The sequence below is a fragment of the Pleurodeles waltl genome, chromosome 1_2, assembly GCF_031143425.1.
Source record: "Pleurodeles waltl isolate 20211129_DDA chromosome 1_2, aPleWal1.hap1.20221129, whole genome shotgun sequence".
Taxonomy (NCBI): Eukaryota; Metazoa; Chordata; class Amphibia; order Caudata; family Salamandridae; genus Pleurodeles; species Pleurodeles waltl.
In genome coordinates this window covers 292,994,517-293,015,421 of record NC_090437.1, presented here as the reverse complement: position 1 = coordinate 293,015,421, position 20,905 = coordinate 292,994,517, and the positions used below count along the sequence as shown (strand labels likewise).

The 20,905-nt window shown below is 42.6% G+C and overlaps 1 protein-coding gene across 1 annotated transcript in view; it reads left to right on the top strand.

The window, feature by feature from the left end:
- The first annotated feature begins 958 nt into the window (after nt 1-958).
- Nucleotides 959-20,905, top strand: part of TSPAN5 (tetraspanin 5) — a 295,959-nt gene continuing 276,012 nt past the window's right edge. Inside the window, exon 1 of the mRNA XM_069238298.1 lies at nt 959-1,294. Coding sequence (XP_069094399.1) covers nt 1,214-1,294 — 81 coding nt within the window. The 5' untranslated portion in view covers nt 959-1,213. The remainder of the gene's footprint in view (nt 1,295-20,905) is intronic.

Sequence of the window (20,905 nt, the reverse complement as noted above, 5' to 3'; positions counted from 1 at the left end):
AAGAACGCGTTGTTCCGCTTTCGTGGACAACGACCCTCGTTCTTCCCGCGTCCTTCTTCAGGCTGCTTCCCTGACGTAACTGCATCGAGTAATACGGCTTACCACATGGCGTCAAAAAGGACTGCTGTGCATGGGCTCGTAAGAGGTGCGTGCAAATTAGAAATGTGAAAACCAAGTTCAGGTCCCATTGAAACATAACAAACACACTCTGTTCCCATGTCTGTGGGGACAGAAGAGCGCACTAGGCACATTCTGGCCCCGCGGTGTCAGCCTTTCCCAAAACTTTCTAATGGCACCGAGAGTTCTGCAGGAATTTAAAGCCCCTACTTTGATGAACTCGTAAAATGTGCCACGACCGAAGTGAGCAAACTATTGCAGTTCGGTAGTTTTTTTTAGTTTCGTGTTTTTTTTTTGGGGGGGGGGGCTCTTGTACCAATATCCGCCGTTTAATGCAAAGAATAATACGTGTTCGTCATCTCTCACGTTTCACATCATTGCTAACGATTGTCTCCATGTCTTCAGAAAACAACATTCACGGTCCTGGTGTTTCTTAAGGGAAATAATTGTTTCCATGTGAATTAGCCCAGCTGATTAAATTCAGACTTACGTTTATAATTACCACAATGCATTGGTCTCTAGTACAAGAAATCCCGATCTGGAAACTAGGTGACTTGGAGTAATCCGTTGACGTGGTTGGATAGCTTGACATCGCTGCATTTTTTTTTGTTCCACGATCTATACCGACTGTTTCGTGGCTTTTCAGATGTGTCCCTGAAAACCCACACGTTTACTCAGAAAAGTATTTAGCAAATAATATTTTATAAGTGCTTCTCTCATCCCACTGCAGGTGGCAAGCCAGCGTCCCCGGATTGACCCCCTTTGAGGAGCTCGCCTGCTTTCCTCCCCCGTCCGTGACGAGCCCGCTCCTCCTTCGGCTCCTCCTGCCTCCGCTCGCCCTATCCCGGAGGAGGAGCGAGTTGTGAGCCGGGAGAATCCCGCCTCTGTGTGTCAGCAGCCGGATGGAGGAGTCGGGAGCTTCTCCGCTGTGATCACCCCTTCTCTCGTCATCTAGCGCCTCTGCCCCCACCCCCCGCCGGTCGCCCGGTGTGTGCGGGCGGGTCTGGGCCGGATGACCCGCCGCAAGGCCTCGACACCCCTTTCCCTCTCAGCCATTGATGCCAGCCCGGGGGCGGGAGCCCCCTGAGCCCGCAGCATGTCGGGCAAGCACTACAAGGGGCCCGAGGTTAGCTGCTGCATTAAGTATTTCATCTTTGGCTTCAACGTCATTTTTTGGGTAAGTTCGGTTTTCGGGGTGTTCACCCCCTGGTGTGCTGCAAGCATTCTATTTGGCCTCGTTAGTACCCCGGGGGTTCCAGACCCTGCCCTTCTCGAGGCTCAGCGGCTGCCTAGCAGTCAGAAGCAGTTCCCATCCTTTCCTCGTCCCCATTGCCCCTCCGGCTTTTATTGTGTCCCCGCAATGCGAATTCATTGTTTGCTGCTGGGCAGCCCTGTTTCAAAACGGTGACTCCGTTCATCATCTCGGGGGCCTGTGGGGGGCGCAGGAGGGGTCGGGCGGGGAGCGTGGAGAGTGGAAACAGCCAGGTGATACTAGCGCCAATCTAAAACTCCAGAGAACACCCAATTGCGTGAATTGTATGATGCTGTAGGTCTTAGAAATGACCTAAATGCTCAGCAGGCACAGTGAAATCAAGAACGGTCAAGTAGGTGGTGCTTTGGTGTAGGGCGCTGTGCTCGATGCTGTGGGGATGATGGGTCAGAGATTGCAATTCAGTTGTGTTATGTCCACAGGAACAACGGTTTAAAAGTTCTTAAAGCGCATGTAGCTGGTGTTATTAGCTTACTCAGGCCTTGTTTTTGTTTTTTGGGGGTCTTCCTTGACAGTCCATTTGTCTGGAATCAATTACTGCCAACCTTTAAACATGTACGTAGAGTGGGCTTTGGCTCCGCCCCAAGAGAGTACCACCCTCTCACCTCAGTGTTGTTCTTGTGTATTTCATTCCTCATCCTTGCTTGCGCTGTATTGCAGGAGAGATTATATTACATTTGAAAAGCACCCTTTTATCGTCACACATTACATTATTTATCTCCTAGATGCATTTAGTGGTGAGGGCAATCGTTTTTGTCTGTTCCTTGCAGCATTTAAAAAAAAAAACAATTTAGTCAGGATTCAAAATAAAAACCAGACGGTTCCTTTTCACGTTAAAATGCAGTTCAGTACCGACCAAGAAAAAAAAGATACAACTGGGAGAGCGGCTTACTCCAGAGATGGGTCATCCCAAGGACTCTGTTATTCTAGCACCCCCCACTTTTATGCACTGGCATGAGCTCTGTGCCCTAAACTCAAAGAGCTGACTGCTGGGGTGTCTTTGCAAAATCCATCCTCTCATCAACTTTTATTTGCAGCTCCCTTATGTTTGTTTACATGCAGACTAGATTTTTATTAAAACAAAAGCTTGTAATTTGGTAGAATAGAAAACCTATTTTATGATTTACGTAAAAAACGGAATAATAGAGCCTGTGTGTCGTGAGGAATTGCTCAGTAGTGGTGGTAGGGGCCTATGTGTGCCCTCAAGTGTTTGGATTACCACAGCTTAATCTGTGGTAGAGGAATGTATTCTTGCACGGTTACAGGGCCAAGGGAAACTGACAGCTCTAATTGGCAAGTTGTATACAGGAGACCTGATTGGGCGATTCCTCCATGTTGATTTGTGCTGTGGGGATGCTGCGTGTGCCAGCCTTTAATTAGCTCATATGGTGTGGAGAAGGGAGTTCATGACAGAGATAGGGCACACTGTAGGTGTCAGCTTTTAACTGGCACACTGTGCATGGGTGGCAGTCTTCTTGCGCTTTTCACCAACGCAAGGGCCCTCAGGTCTTGGAGAACCATATTTAAGACAGCAGCCACCTTGTCTTCTGCTTCGCACTGCATCACATAATACCTGTTAGAAACACTTGAACATTTCAGTTAAACAATAAAAGTCCAAACTTCATGCCTAAAAAGTTCATTGCAGCTCTTATTAATTGGGAAATTTATATTTTCTTTCCATTGTGGGGAATGCCTTATGTCTGTAATTTTAACATTGATATTTTCCAATTATGAACATAGTTCCATCTTCATATTTTTTATAGTTAAGCAGAATATCATCTCATTTAGTATATCACCGAGCAGATCTAATTACATAAGCGATCAGGATATCTTAACTTATTTCCCTCATTAATGATTTTATAGTCTGTGGGGGCATTTTCTACTGCCCCATAATTTTATCATGTAGAAATTATTCATTATTTGTTTAAGTCAAACGTTAATTCAAGAAAAAAAATCAATAAAAGTAGAACAAATATTGATGTCTCTTTTGTCCACGTTAAATTGCCTACACCGGTACTTTCGTCGTGTGTAGGCCACACTCAAAAGGGTTTAGAAAGGCTGAGCATTGAAAACAGTGTACGACATACAGCATCTCCAGGGGCGACCTTGCAAATTCCATAAAAAATGCACAGCTCGTGCATGGAAAGAAGATCACCACCAAGAAAATTTGAAAAGTTGTTCCCCGAGTAGCTCAACTGCAGAATCCACACAAGCTTCCAGCAAACATTCCTACAAATATATAATCCACTTTAGTTGAAATAGTGTTTTCCCACAAATTTTTAATTTTGGGGTGTCAGAAGAGCAGTTTGCCATCCAACGAGGGTACCAATGTAAGAAAATTTGATTTGACTTTATAATAATATCCTGTTTTTTCAGATATCCTCATTGGCTTTTGATATTTCTATTTCACAGCCCATCATTGACTGCAACGTTTACAAGCCCATGGACCTGCTTTTCGTTAGTTAATGAAGGGGTATCCCTAATAATATTGCTGTTCATGTGTTCCTCGGTGTAGTAATCTTCTGCAGCTTTCTAATCCTCTGAGCATACTCTAAGTCCAGTTGCAATAACCTTTGAGGTTAACATGACCGACTACATATCTCTACTTTTAGCGCCTACTTGGACGTGCATGCCAAAGAACTGGTGCTTGCAAAGCCTATGTTATACAGATGATAAATAAATAGTTTGGTTATATTAGACTACTACTACATGAGCACAATCAAGATGTGGGCCTGTTTTTTTCGTACGAGAGAGAACTAGGCGTAAGAATTGTAGGTCCAGCTTGGCAGAACCTCCACATTAAAGCTCTAGATTCTGAAACCTTTTCGATGTGCTTTCCGTGCTGCCAACATGTCTCTTAATCAGTGGAAGTAATCTGTTGGAAAGCTCATCTTAGTGTTTCTATTAGGACACACTGGCCCTTTTGAATGTGATCTCCCGTCTGCGTGCAGAGTAGGGGTGAACAAAAAAAAAGTTCATTCCTTTAGCAAAGATCAGCAGAGGATTTAAGTAGAGAAGCCTCTTTTACAGTGTTTGAAAGCATAATGTGTGTTTATATGTATATATATTTGTATATGTATTTATTTTTTAAAATACTTGCAAAGTGTATGTGTACATTAGCATTGCATGAAAAACAGTGTGCAGGTTTAGTGTTTTGGTGAAAGAGGTTTATACACTCTAAATTGGTGCAGATGACACATTTACCTGTTATTGATTGATCCTCAGCCAAGTTCTAAATATCACCCTAAGTAATCTTCTATCACATTTACCATTGATTAGGCTTTTCCCTTATGAAGCCGCCGCACGGGGGTTTTTCGAATAGTAAAAAGGAAAGAGAGACATGTTTACACAGTGATTTTCACTTTTTGCTCCATATATCTGAGGTTCATGTCCTCCATCCTCCCCATCATCTGTGTGTACAGAGCAATACTCTGTGAAACACCACGCACCAGTACACCCGTCAGCAAGTGGACATGTCTTATTAGTTAAAGATACTTAAGCAGCTGGCAAAGCCTTAAATTAAGGCCATAACCTTTAAGTGACAAAATCATGCACTGAATATTTAACGAACGAGTCATACCTTAGGGAGGAAATTACCAAAAGACAATACATTTAGCACAACATTAGAAGCTGAGACAGTCTCCAGTGGGTGATGCTAACCCAGAGTAAAGAGATGTACATTCTCATCATATGTTACTTTCATCTTGGCTGAATAACTAACTGAAGCCTCCATATTTCAATTTCATAACATTCTTATGTTTTGGAGCTTCTGCCTTTTCTGTCGGCTTTCTCCGCTCTGGTCGAGAAAGAAAACCCCTCTGACGATCTGTAGCTATAGGCTTCCTTTTTAGCTGTAATCTGTAATGTAGACTTTTTAACATGTTTTTTCACTTCCACATCGATGTACTGGTAGGGGTATGAAATTGAGATGAGTCTGCTTGCCATCAAACTTTGCGCTCATACAGTTGTTTGGCAAGAACATGACAACTGCTAAATTGTTGAACCTTCTCGATACATGTCTTGCCATCTATAGCTGTGGCCATTCCAACATTCTGATGTATGAGCTCTGACAGACTTTTCAGTCCTCTATGCATCTACATCTAAGTGTGCACAATGGTTGTCAACGGCACACTTCTGAAATTGCGAACCTCTGCTTTCATGCCTTCACTCCTTTGACTTTTAAAATTGTGGCCTCAGTCTTGTCACTGAATCACAGAAAACTCTGCTTCTACTGTTGCGATTTTGTCTTCCATGGTCTATGGGTGACAACTCTCACTTGACATGTCTTTTCCCACTATATGTTGCATTTTTTTTTTTTTAGATCTATAATTATGACTTTGGGCAACAATTCCTCTGACTTCATCTCACTTTCACCAAATGTTGACTCGCTTCTCAAATTTTAGAATCATCTGGCACACCAACCCAAGAAACTATCAGTCAAATCCGAATAGATGTGGCGCATCCCTCTGTACTGCATCAACTAAGTGATCATGCAGGTCTCTGAGATCCAACTCAAGTTGCACACAACCTTTGTCCAGCCTCACTGCAACAGCCGTCGCTGAGATGAATCCCTTTCATGTCTCAAGCACACTCTTTCTTGAGTACATTTCCCAGACTGTGGGTACAACTGTTTTTTTCCAGTTACAAACTTTTTTTTTTCCAGTCTTATGAGTGATCTATCTTCTCAACATCAGTTTTCCTCCTCAATGCCTCTCTGTCCTATTATTGGTCCACACCAGGGAAGTTCGCTGCTTCAGTTGCTGTGGTGGAGGGTGCGCCTCTCTCTCCAGGAGAGGATGTAGAAAAGCGGCCAACCAGGACATGCTGTAACCCTTCCTCTGTCTCTTGAGACCTAGAAACACTGAAAATTAAAAGTTCTAGGTTAATTCGGGACTGGCCCTGCCTTAAAATAGGCAGGACCTTTCTCTGAGCAACACATTTTCATCCACAATGGAGTTTACCTAAACGTTTATTCGCCCTTTTGGTATTTGCCCAAAAAGTGAGAAAGGGTGACTGGTATTTCTTTTCCAAAACATGCCACAAATATGACCCCACTTCAGAAGATGTATCTCTGCTTAATAATTATAATGACCTTAACTTAAGAAAACCCCTCCTCACTGAAAACGAACAAAGATTCTTGAAAAATACATGCTGTCAGTTTTTATTGTGGCCTGTTTGCCAGCAGAAATGCACTTCATGGTTAAACACTGGTTCTGGGGACCTCTCCCGTCTTTGCCCACTCCTCGGCCTCATTCCTGTTTTTTTGTTGAAACAACAACCTCTCCCTTTCTCATAAAAACATCTTATTTACAAAAAAAATGCTTTTTAATCTCTACAGAAACGAATGTCACCCCTAGTGTTAGCCAATAATAAACTAGGTCTCTGGGGCCTTTGGCACGGTGCTTTTCTTGTGACAAGTATTGCCAGCGTCCCTAGAAGAGAAAAGGGAAGCGTGGGCAAATCTTGAACTTAATTGTGTATGGCTGACTGTCCAAAGTCAGGTGCTTCCGAGAGGGAGTAAAGCAAAAGACTTCCACTCTAAATGATCATTTGCGACATTACTTTGCTTGATGTCTAATAAGTGGCAAGCAGAAGGCATTTATTAATTTCCTCTTCTGGCCCAAACAGCTGCCCTAACCTAAATTGTAGTACATTCGAAAGGATTCTTTGCCCTTGTCAATCGGTCTTGGTTCCAGCTCCCAGAACGTGTAGGATGCTCAGTGTGCCATTAGTAACTGTTAGGCTAGGGTCAATCCCTATGGCAGTGTCCACAGATCTGAGATAACTACCACCACAGCCGCAATGGGTCTCTTCTCAGTACTTAAAGGGAGCCTAGTTAAGCTGTTTGTTTCATGTGTGCCACTAGAAGAAACTGCTTGAAACCATTGTTATGCACCCAGTTTTCACTGCAGCATGCAGCAGTTTGGCTCATAAAGATTATTAGTTTCACGTCTGGCCCTCACATGCATAGCAAAGTGGACTCACTATTTTCCTTTCTGTCGGATTTGACAAAATAATCACCACTGTTTAATAGGATTTAATGTGAGGCAACAACATCACTTCAATTGTCATTTTTTTTAGAACAATTTCTGATCAAACGGTTTAGTTAAGTACTTTGCCCGCTTCTTCTCAGTGACAGGATGCCGCCAAGAGGGTAGCAGACAAGGTTTACTAATATGATATAACTTGATTGTGCTAAAACATTATACTAACATTATGTATGTAAACTGGCCCTGTGATCTGATCAGATGTTCACCACATAGACGGGAAACAATTACTTAATACTCAACAGTGACAAGACTGAGATCCTCTTTTTTAGCTGCTAGATTTCCATGTGGACTTCCTCCTGGTGGCTTGCTGATCTTGGCTTTCTTCCTTTACTCACTAACATGTACAAAACTTGGGCGTTTTCTTTGACTGAACTTTTTTTAAGCCGACAGGTTAACCATATTGCAGCATTCGTTTTTCTAACCCAGAGGAAAGGAAGCTTATTGCAATTCTCTTTTTTTACCTGTATCCTCACACACATCATTAGTCCTGACCTCATTTCTTTAGATGGGACTCTGGCAACTCCATTTGTTTGGCCTTGCTTGACTATATGGTACATTGGCTTCACGTCATTCAAAATGTCGCTGCTTGTCTGATTCTGCATCTACCTCTCCGTCAATCGGTCTCCCTGTTTTTGAAACAACTTCCCTGGCTTCCTATCGGGAAACAGGTTATTTTTAAAAGTCTCACTTATAAAGCTTACCATAAAACGGCTCCCAAGTATCTTAGTCTGAGATTTAAATTTCACCCTGCATCCTCTCAGCTTTCCTTCTTCAGATACCCAGCGTCAGAAGAAGCCTTCTAGGCAGTCGACGTTTTTTCTCTTTTTACAGACAAATCCTGGCATTCTCTTCCCATCTTTATTTGTGCTATTCCTGTACTTACTTTTCAGGAAACCGCTTAAGACTTGGCTGTTTCAGAAGCTCTAGCCTCGGCCTTCCTCATGATGACCCCCCCATTTTAGTGCCAAGAAGCCCTCCTGGGTGACCGTGCTCTATACACACACATTCTTTGATTTCATCCAAATGCTCAGATGGCTCTCTAGCTCCACAAGCTGCCAATTGTTCTCTTCTCCCACTGGCTATTATTTTGTAGTGCCACCCCGCCCCCCACCGGGGGAAGTATTAAACAGTGCTTCAATACCTCACTCCAAACTTAATATTGTGTTCTATCCTGAACGGAAGATTTTTGTAACCTTTGCCAGAACCTGGCTGATTTATTTTATTTTATTTTTTATATATTTTATTTTTTAGGTACTCACAATGTAGCAGAGACTGCAAATGGTTGTTTGTTCCCTCTTCCTGGTGAGGCATGGATGAAGACCCACCAATTCCCTACATATGTGGCAGTACTCGCTCAGGCAGATGTGCCCAAATGTCTGCATAATTAGATACTTCTAGAAGCAGGCACATGTGGCCAGAATCATTCACAGGCACAGCTGTAGGAGCTTGGGCAGCCGCACCTGTGGTGGCATGTGCAATTCATTCTGAGCCCAAAGGGAGGAGGGCTAAGGGTGGTGGTAGTGGTGAGCCAGTCAGCTCAAGATCGGGGGGGAAATAGACACTTTAAACATGGTCGCGAATAAGAGATGTTTGCAGCAAAATTCAGATTATAATCTCAAAATTCAACCTGCACCAAAATTCAGAGACCTCGGTGACAAAATCTTAAATTTACGCACACGTTTGTGTCTACTAAGTGAGTAGTAAAGTGTCTTTCTATGGGCTACTTTTGAGTACAGTGAAATAGCATTGATCATAAGGTAAAAGGCAGGAGTTTCTCTTGATTTAAGTGACATCATCTGTGACATGTTAGAGATTCTCATATCATCTCAGCAACTCTGTGTCCGGCCCCCCAAAAGCCCTCACAAGGCCTATTTAAAAGGCATTTAAGCAGTAGTTATCCGCGGGTGTATTTTCTTTTTTTAATTGGTTGAGCACAATATTGCGCGTACCGTTTGCTTCTTGATATGTAAACGTTAGTGCACCAAGGATATTAATCGAAATAGCATCCGTTTTATGGCTGTTCTTACTGGTTATTTCGTGATGACGTTGGCTTATTGTCAGTCCAGAGCCGTAGGATTTCAAGAGAAAGACAGTGTTTGTGGTTCAGAAGTTTAAAGGCAGATTCGTAAAACTCACATATTGTGTTACTTGGCCTTATTCTGAATACAACATGCTTGGCGTGAAGGCCCGGCAAGGAACCCCTCCCCCAGGCTAACGCACCATGTAATGAAAGGGCTGCGAGCAGTGTTCTTGTGCCTGGAGGCGAACAATGAACGGCTGCGGTTATTATTCTCCCTCCCTTCAATGGGATTTGGCCAGCGCTCTGCATACATTCAAAAGGCATTGTGTCCTTAGCCCCTGATGTCATGGCGCAGAGGATTGAAGACAAATGCCCCTATTCAGATTCGCAGAGGTGCAAATGTTCAAAACACAAAAGTAGTGCTTTATGCATAAATCAAGTGGGTATGTCTCAGTTGTTGTACACCTATAAAAAGTGACTGATAACAGAAAGCTACTGTATGTTCAGCTTGTTGCGGCGGCCTTTAAATGTGAAAACTTTTTCTAAGCGCCTTGTATACCAAATTGAAGGAAAGACGTGAGCGCGTTATCAAAGCCTAGGCTTTGTCTGGGATTCGTTCAAAATGATGGAATATTTGGCGGCGTCCAGTGATGTGTGCCTGGCTCTTCGATGGCATCTGCTTATTGGAGGCGAAGGCAGCCATCTGGCGCATGCCATTGTCCCGTGAATGAGGAAGATGTGACGTGAAATGAGATGCAGGGCGCGCGGAGACGTGGACGGCGGGCACTGGAGTGCCTGGGCCTCTGCCGAGGAGCGGTCGCTTTAGCTCGGTGACTTTGGCTCACTTTAACAGGAGCACGGGGGCGAGGGGGCGCCTAAAGACAGCGATGCTAGCTTCTCGCCCGCCCCTGTCGCGTGCCACTGCCCTCTGCACACCGAGGTGAAAAGAGGAAGGGAGGGGAGGCAGGGAAATCTATCCCACTCACGTGCTCACAATAATGTATGTCTGTATTCCTGTAGTCCCCATCATATGAAAATTGACTTTTTTTTTTTAAAAACAGTTTTATTAAGCATTCATAAATCATGGAACATTAACACATGCAGCACTCATGTAGGGTTATGGGATTTATTTTACACTGGGATGAACAGCTCGGTATGTCATAGGTGCTAGGGAATTGACGATGAAAACGGACTTTAATGCGTTTTCTCTACAAATGCATGGTTCTGTTGGCACACTTGCATGTACATGGTAATTGACTAGTTTGGTAGTTTATCTGTACATGGTCCCCATCAAAACTACCCTTTTATATTTTTTGGCTCACATTCGGTCCTCAGTTGCGATTCGTTATTTTCAGGAGGGTGGGTTGATGCAGATGTTTTTCACAATCACAAAATGTCAGTTTTGCTAGTACACAAAACAAGGAACATGAAATGAATAACTTAATACATTTGTGAGGGCTTGTGGTTTCCAAAATTAAACGAGAAACAATGGTAATTCAGTGCTAAAGTATTGTGGAGCTTATTTTTAGCATTTTAATGTGTGGTATTTTTGCGAGACTTTGTTTGCTTCCAAGAGATTGATAGCTATTTAGGACTTCCAGCAGATAATACTAGTTTTCTAAAACCTGTTGGTAAGGGTACATTTAAATCTAACAACCTCTATAGCTTGTTTAATGGTGAATTGCTGCAACATTTCCAAGTATCTTCTGAGGCATGCATATACCCCTAACACTAGTATGGTATGGACAGCTTCATTGTTCTGTATAATTTGTGTTTAACTTCTCTTTCTCCTTCAAATTAGGGTCAAAATTGTTTTCGAAGGGAACCGTGTGTGCTGCTTTAAAATCTTTCCCAAATGTTTGCAGGTTTGTTTCATGTCTTGCTCGTTAGTTAATAATACAAACCAACCAGTGCCCATTTTTTGACAGAATCCAAAATAAAAATGGAAGCATTGAGGTTGGTATTAACCCATATTTCGTATTCAATACAAATCGATCACAATAAAAATGTTGAAATTAAAGTAAAATAATACAGGAAAAGAACACATAGAAATGCGATTTTAAAGGCTTACAATGATGTCTCCCTTCACATAAATGTCTCAACAGCTGAGAATATATTTAAGGAATTGTTTGCACTTGAAAACAATACATTTCTAGTTGTCACTAAGAACACAACCCAAAGAAGAGTGCCGTTTCTTTGTTTCTAGTGTTAAAAATATCAGAGGCATAATCTTGGCTGGCAATACTGTCACATAGAACCGGGTTTAGTTTGATAATCATCAACACTGAAATTCGAATCTTGTACTGTAAGTTTTTTCCGTTGTCCCATTTTCTTCTTGTGGACATCATGGAGGTTGTGTTGAACTAGAACCCGACTTCATGGCTGTGTAATGCACTTTCTCCATCATAATTCTGTGAATTTATTTATTTATTATTATTTTTTTTTCTTTTGCCTTTGCGCTGTTCCAAGCGTCCCCCCCACCCACAGTAATAAAAACTACAGGTATCTTAAACATCTGCACAGATACAGTCCATTGCTAATATTTAGTCTTATTGACCTTGTTAAGAAGATATTTCCTTGAGGTGATAGACGTTTCATGGAGTTTATCCAGCCTAGAGAGCTGATTTCGAACCAGAAGCTACAGATACAGCCCTCATGGTTTGCCCTAGATTTGAATCTGCTTCTGTCGTCATTTATGTTGTCGCTAGTGCCATCTATGATGGAATCAAATTGATGCTGGGCAGGTCTTAAGCAGACTTTCTCCTGATCCCTCCCTCTATTGTTCAGCAGTCAGTATACACAACTATTCCATAATCGATAATGCTAGATGCAATCACATTTTTAGGTCCTTGACTTCCGTTAACTACAACGAGTATGAGCCAGATATGTCCTGTCTGAGTCATAATAACCGAATTTATAATCCTATCAAAGAAAAATTACTAGATGAACAGGGACCTTGGCCGATTATTCCAGTATCTGATTATTTGGCTGTACTGAACCATCTCAATTGTAAGACACATTATAGTGACTTTCTGAGCTTCTTGTTATCTAAAATGAATCCGAAGGTTTACCCTTTTCCTCACATATCATGATTCATTCAATATCACCAGAGCCTGCATAGGCTCAAAGTTTTATCACAGCAGTGCCCTTCATTGGGAACCTCCCACTACCGCATTACAGACTATGCGCAAAAACAACTAAGACAACTCTTGGAAAGGTGCCTAATTCAAATGTTTTGCACTGATGACCTTGGTTTCCTTTGTCAGAGATCAAATGTAATATTTTCTTCCTCTCACAGGAGAGTTTATAGCATTTTCAGAACGCTCTCACTTTAAAATGCAACCTACCAGAGCAGGAGAGGCATACGTTTTCTTTGTCCATGTGACTGCAAGATGGAGGAGCATCTTTCGATCTGCAGTAGGAAAAATAGGCAACTATTAAGACATTAAAGGATGAAGAAAACCCTTCAATCTAGCAGTATTTACTTGAGAAAACAGACTTTCTCAAAGTGGTTAATTGCCTTGTCTGGGTATGTATTGTGTCTAACGCCAGGGATACTTTGGCAAATATATTAAGTCGCTGAGACTGAGGAATAATAAGGGCTGTTCTGTTTCTTCTAAGCTTTTCATCAAATGTCTGTTTCAGTTGGGCAGCATTGAGGTCTTTCCTGAGCTTTCTGTAAAGTGGTGGGTACCACAGGGCTGTGCAGGTTCTTTTAGACTAGGTGCTTTTGTGGTCAGAGGCATATCGTTTCATGCTTGTTCAGCCTTATTTCATCACAGCAGGTCGATGTCTTGTTCCTTGTAGATCTGACATAGTGACAGCATGGGGAGTCCTGATCCTCGGATAGATTTTTAAGGTGGGAGACTACTTGATCATATTTGTTTTGATTAAGGCGCAACCTGGGTACCTTGGTCTGTATCTCCTCTAGCTTTTGAATCTAATGGTTTAGCTGGCACACATGTAGGCTGTTGCAGTAGTCTAATCTTAATATTATCAAGGACATGCTGGACTTCATGCAGTTGTTTGCCTGGAGCAGCAAACATGGTAACTGTGAAGTGAGTCTCTTTTATCTATTTACTGTATCTGAGTGCCAAGGATATCATTGCATCAAGCATGGCAACCAGAATTTAAGCTTGCTTAGGTATTGGAGCTTTGTCCAGGGAGCGGGGCTCCCTACAACTAACATCTTACTTTTTACTAGATTTATTCTTTCACTCATCCGGAAAAATGTCTTCTAGTAACTGAAACAAAGTATGCAATCCAATAAAAAGTGAATCTTGATGTCTTCTGCATGCATCTGGACAGAAGTTGCGTGTTAGGCAAATAGTGCATAAATGCATCAAATAGCTACAGTGGCTCCAGCAGGTGACCATTTTATATTGTTAGAGCAGTACAGGCCTACTTGTCAGCTTGATGTTTGGGAGTAGCAATGTGATCCACCCTACAGTGTATAGCTTGACAATTAAAAAATAATAGTTCATTGCAAGATTTGGTGATCCACTGTTATGTTCTGGAGACAAATTGAAGACCAATTTGGTTGGTTGCTGATACTCCTCCATCACAACGTAAGTGTGTTCACAAAGGTCTTGGGCATACATTCTGCTTGTTTTACATGTTTGGTGACTACTGATGGTTTCGGGTAGCAAGTTGGTCCCGGAAGTTGCTTTATGACTCGTACAGTGATAATTCTAGAGCAGAGAAGGTTCTGAATAGTGCCTTAGATGAACTCCTATTGGCCTGTAGTTGGTACTTTTCAAGACCATGTTGATTGTTCCTGGATTAGTGGAGTTTAACACTGCCCTAAAACAGGCGAGTGTTAACAAGGCCTGTGATGTCTGGTGCAAGGGTAGAGATGAATTGTTTTGAGCCTTGGCACAAAGCAATTTTCCACAAATAGTTAAGAACCTGTGATATTGGAAGCTGACACTGTGCTTTAATCTGGTTTGTTGGATTGAAAGTTGAACTGGAGACATGGGGCTGGGGCTTCTGGTGGTGGGTAGATAGCAGGTGGAACAGAGATGGTTTGGGGTTTATAATTTGGGGTTTTCCACCCCATTGGTCTTTTGGCTGTTGGCCTTGTGTGATGACTCTTAAGACCATCCCTCAGACTCGTACACGGTTTTTACTTGCCAAATTCAGATTAGCGAGATCTTGACTGAATTATTTGGTGGCTGATTCAGTGTTGATTAATGTTTTCAGCTTTTCACACTCTAAAAGGGTTTTGTCTCTTGGTGTTTACCCACCTTTTTTGTACATCCATGCCACCTAAGAGTTAAAAGTAATCAGTACAATTGCTGAGACTACAGGGTGGTGTGAATTTTGTATATTCGCTAAATACTCTTGAGAATCGCATAAACTTGAACAGTCTAAGGATTGTTTGCAGCCTATGGAGTTTTTTTTTTAGTGAAGATGTTATCATGACATTCATGGTAAAAGCTCTGTTCTCCAGAATCCCCTCGGTTCAGGTCTGGACATAACTACATCACGCAAGCCACAAGGCCTGCTGTTGTACTTCATGCAAACTTGTGGGTCCCAGTTCTCCACAAGGAAAGTTGTTGTAAATGCTTCTACTACACATGGTGACTACAACAAGCGGGCCAGTCCTAAGCTGATGCGTTAGCTGACCTTCCAGTGCTTTAATGCAGGTTCAAGGCAGCGCCTGTCACTAGGTTCTGCAGTTTGTTCCAGGTCAGGCGGAAAAAAATGGCTGTGCTCTTTTTAGATCTCTGATACACAGTAGACTAAATAGACAACAGAGACAAATCAAACGGGAGCTGTGGGTGGTAGAACACTTGTTTTTCTATTAAATCCTCATCTGTCAACAAGATTATTTTTTTCTTTGTGCTCGGTCTGGCACATTTGTTCAGATGAGCAAGCGGCTGCCATGTGCAGCCATGCTCTTCACGCACGCTTAAAATTGAGACCGAGGCATTACCTGTAACTAGTAAGAGGTTGTGGTGTAGGACTGAGCAGTGAGGTATCTGTCTGTTCCTGGTTCTTCATTGAGAGGGAACTTTGAGGGCAGATGTTCAGAAATCACCCCCTAAATTCTCTTCATTCTGCTAATGTCAATAAGTACCTATCCCTGTAAATCAGACCACACGTCTTCTGTCAGACTTGAAGGTTAGCAGTGTCTTGATTACTTTTTGTGACTCTTTCTTCCACCGCCCTTTTCATTCCTACTTTCTCCATTTGCCACTGTTTTAATAATTTTCTCTTCATCCTCCCTTTTTAGCCTTTCTCACTCCCTTTTTAGCCTTTCTCACTCGTGCTCTGGATCAGAAACTTGTGATGAAGAAGCGTGAGTTGGTCCCAAGAGCGAGTGCCCTTGCTCACCACCTGCAACCACTAACACATGAAGCACTAAAGCAGGCAACACCTTAGTCTAACTGTAGGTAACAGAACTATTTTGCCAATCTCTACCGCGTGGGCGTGCTCGCCAAAACCTTAATTCCTAGAAATGTAACTAGAAAAGCGAAGATGTCTTTTCCCATGTTAAACATATGTCCCTGATCTAGCTGGAGCCTGTTCCTGTTGTATTTCTTGGGGCACAAATCGTGCTGCACAGAGGCCCTCTCCTGATTCCAGTACAAGCATTAAAGGATATTGTCTCACAAAAGCACTGAGATGAAAACGCTCAATGTTGTGATTTTTTTTTTTCTTTTTTAATCAGGGACTGTGAAATCTTCTGCTGTGGCGAACTTTATCCCTGAGGTCTGAGTGGTAAGGCGAGACGTGGAATGTAACTGACACCCTTGAAGCGCTAGCAGGGAATAGAAAAGAGGGCTTTCCGTCTGAAAAGAGTGCCAGCTGTAATGGAACCCTGGCCGCCCCACCCTAGCCACTTCAGTGGGCCCGCAGAGGCTGCCGCAGAACCCTTGGATCCTTGTGACATTAACTTATTTGTTCCGAACGAGTATGCTGCACAATCTGCAGATGCATGTAGGAAACAAGGAATCTGACGTGGTTGTAATTCGCTACAACACACAGCAAAAAATCGCCCACGCCGAATTCCTTCTCCTCTCCCAAGATGGCCTCCACGGACCTTCATTGATGTTTATCAAGCCACAGGGAAAATACATTTTGTGCTTTAAGATTTAACTGGATATACAACTTGGATGATCCTGTTTTTCTGCTGTAAATTAGGCATGTGAAGTAAATGTTCACGAAACTTAGGTTTCTAGTCCGTAGTAGTGCTTCGCGTGGAAAACAAATAGTGCAGGTATTAACCAAATTTAGTCGAGTGGCCAGTTGAGGCGTTTAATTTGATATTTTTTTTGCTGTGCATGTGTGCACAATAATACAGGATCAGTTCTGCTATCTGACGAGCATTCTTTTTGTCTATATGTGTACAGAAGGGTACTTTTAAAAGTAATTTTCATGTGTGCTCTGAACATACGGCACACGAAAAATATTTGTTTTCACATTATGCCCAATTGTGTGTGTGATTTGTGAAAGAAACCTGCAAAATGATAAACCAAGAACCTTTTCTAGTTACTAAACGGGAAGATCTTACTCCGCAGACAAGTTGCCTCACTTCGAGTTTGTAGGAGTGATAGTTCAGAAGATGGAGAGAGGGAATACATACACGATTGTGAGGTTGGAGAATGTTTAGATAAATTTACTTTTTTATGCCATTCTGAAAGAGGTTAAGTAATTCTACCTAAGTGGGGCACGCTAAACAGGTCTTGTGAGACTCGGAAGCTCTCGACTGTTGAGGGTGGCCAATAGATTTAACTATCCTTGTTGACAGATTTGGATCTGGCCTCAAGCCGAAGCCCTACTCACCAGCGCAGTTATGTGCACAGTCATGAGCATGGAGACAGAGGCACAACGTAGAAGGAGTATGTATACTGAAGGGGCAGGCCAGTGTGCCATTGAAAGGCTCATGGCACAGGACTAGCTGTTGTGAAGGTTAAAAGCTCTGTCAGAGTTATTGACGAGAATAAGAATCCCTGAAAAAGTATGTCTTCCATTGCAACATATTTTATACTAACATTCATATCCTTTATATTTGTGCATAGAGCAACAATTCTCTAGGAGTATAATGTGCTTAGAATAGAATAGGTTGCTTGCATCCTTCCAACATTTTTGCAGGACTCCTATTCCAACAATGAATCGCTTAGCTGATATATTAAAGTAGTCAGAAGATCAAGCAAACAAAAAGAGCCTTTCTGACAGACTCCCCTTGTGACGCATTGCTACATGGTGTCTGCACATTTCCCCTCACTTTCTCCCTACCCTTAAAGCCCTCTCCTGCTGTTTCACCTCTCCCTACCCATGAAACTCCTCTTTTCTTTGCCCATTTATTCCCCCCTTCCGTCTCATGTCTTGCACCTGTTTATCCACAGTCCTAGTCAGAGGTGGGCAAGCCAACAAATTAACTGGAAGAGCAGAGCCAAAGTCAAGCTTAAGGTCTGGCTCAGATTGTCGAGCCCATGCTCGAGCCGAGCCCTGAAAATGTTTGCAATGTAAATCATACAACAAACATCATGTAAAATACAGAATATGGTGAAGAAAGGGAATGAAACAATAAAAGCGCAGAGGAAAAGCTAATTGACACGAGCCTGCCCAACGAGAAGACTGGTGTAAACCCTTGCATTTTGGGCGGCGGCATGGGTCTTTTCAACATCAGTGGGAAATCTTTTAAATAACTCATTAATTACATGCATTCTTCTTAAAGCAAGGGGGTGTTCGCCTTATGTCCTTTTAATATTGAAGACCAAACCCCACAATAACTAGCCACAATAACAATTAAGGAGGACTTTCTGGGAGGGAGATTAATGAAATCTATGTGAAGTGAAAGTAATAATGGCCTGTTGTAATCCAACAAATTACTTGATCCCGGATTGACTGATGGCTCATAGTCAGCGAACCGGATTGATTTCTTAGACCTGATGGCATGGAATTGGATCAAGAAAGATTGATGTGATCAGTGTGCTTTTACTGTTGTCCCTTCGAGCCTCTTCCAGACAAGACGAATGTAAACGCCTGCTGTACAGATCAGGCCAGGAGCTGGGTATTCGTCTGACTAAGTAATGCAAGCACTATTTGTTTTCAGTGTGTGTACCATTGTCATTTAGAAACTCCAAGTTAATCATTTTGTCTGATTGAAGTATGCTAGCCTATCAGCACTGGGAACCTGTGGGACGCTCTTGAACAGTTGTGGCACGATTGTCAATATGTAGTTCAGGATGGTGGGTTTGACTTTTACCTATCGGTTGTCAAAAAACCTCTTGTGGACCATATCAAAAACCTACAGTGGGCTTGGAGCCATCCTGTTGCTTACTATTTATTGGTTGGCTTTCTTGTCTCTCTTATTTGCTTGCTTATGTAATGGCTATCATTCCTCTTGTGTTTCTCTCTCCTCTGGAACATAACTTCTCCATCTTTTTGATTGGATGACTTATCCTTCCACTGCTCACATTCATTTAAGTATTTTTCATTTTTTTCTGCTCCCCATGAGAGTGCATGTGTGTTCTAGTTTTCTTCCTCATGTGCTACTTTCTTCCTTAAATACCAGCCACCCCAGGTTGCTCCATCCTCCTGCCTATTCCCAGCTTGTCAGTTTAACCTCCCACTCCACCTTTAGAACCTCACTTGCTTCCTCACCCACTGGCCATTGATTCCCCCAGCATTCACTTATTTACCAAACGATCCTCCTCTGATCATCACCCACTTCTCCTACAGTAGTATTTGCTGGCCCACTCCTTTTTAAGGTTGAGCCCGTGAGTGCATGCGCTAGAACTTGCGTCTCGCTTGCGAGACTCAGCTGTGTTCAGTAAAGGGCTTAGACCCCGCCTATTGCTCATCATGTTGTTGGTTTGCGTGGCACTCTTCTTTACAGCCTCGAAATTTGTCCGGGCATGTCTGGCATCATTTCAGTTTGTGTGGAGCAGGGATCAAGCACTAATTGATTCAACCTAATTAGTGCCTGTCTGCTGCTCTTGACGTGATTGAGGTACTATTTGTTTTTTCTTTTTAACTTCTAATGCCCCGCAAACAGAAGGGTTGTGACTGGCAAGAACGTGCCCAGTAGGACAAATAAAATTGCAAAGTTTAGTTTTTGAAGCTAACTTTCTTTTATTTTGCCAAGTCGTCTTTTCTCAGTTTCCATTCATGTTCTTTTATTTTTGCTCGTGGGCTCTGTTGTCAAAAGCTGACAACTTGATCTAAATACGCGAGACCTATCGCAAATGCTTACTTGAAATGCATACACTTTAGCTTAGGCTTAAATGCATTTATTTATTTATACTTATCTGTGATTTGTGGCTGCCATCTTGAAACTGTAACAAAAAAATGGCAGCTATGTTATGCGGTATTTACATGTACGTGCGTAGATTGTGTGCGCATAAGTGATCGCACTGGGCTGTCGTAGCTTTGTGATGCATACGTGCCCATGCAACATGCTGCATTGAGCGCGTTCGTCATCACAAATTTTTCTTACCACCCGCTTTTTAAATGCTGTACAGCATCTGCAGATAGCATGGACCAAGTCGATAGCTCAAAAAGAAAAGATCTATCGGCTTTATCACTTTTGGTCATTTAGCCGCTCCACACAGCTAGCAGCCATATACAAATCTGTCTCGGTTCTCGTCCAGTAGAAAGAGATGAGCCCGAAATGCCAGACTGTGTCCTTTCTAGATAAGCACGTAAGTCAATTTTGACCTGTTTCAGCCTTATTAGTGATATGCACCGTGGTGTGTCTGGCACATTGACATGGCACACTTTTCCCACTTAAGAGCGACAAAGTGATGTGTGCAATATTTTAAATAATCTCAGGCCAGTCCATCGTATTTTTCTTTGTTATTTTTGGTCACTGCGCCACCCTGGACAGGAAGCAACCATGAGCAAATCTGCTTTGGTCCTGTTTTGGAAGGGTTTTCTCGTGTTCCTGCTTGGAGGGCGTTCGGACTGGGTATTTCCCAATAGAGTAAGACCTGCACTTTTTCTGGATTGCCACTGTGGGCAGAAAAAACGGTGGACTGAAATGCAGCCCAAAGTAATTCCTAGCGACTGAGATTAATGAAGCATTCCGCCGTCTTTTTAGGGTCGAGCCTGTGTTCCATGCGCTCGCGCATGCGTATCGCAGCGAGACGCTTTAGTTATTAGTAAAGGGCTTAGACCCCTGTCAATGTCACGTCGGTGTGATTCATTGGTTCGTGGGCTTGCCTAGTAAAATCTGCTTGCTTTCATTAGTGGAAGGCATGTACACGTCATGCCTTTTCCGGTTGTTAGCCCTCCTCGAGCGCAGCGACCAAGTACAGAAAACATGCGAGGCTCGCTGTTTTCTGTCTGATCGTGGACTACTTTTCCCTATTTTCCTAGCGCACTTTCGCTTAGCAGAAGTCGAGCGCTTTACACAATTAATTTCACTTTTTCAGGTTACCTACATAAAAGCCCTTTTGCCAATAGATGAAAAGTCGGGTTAGGAGTTTACAACGC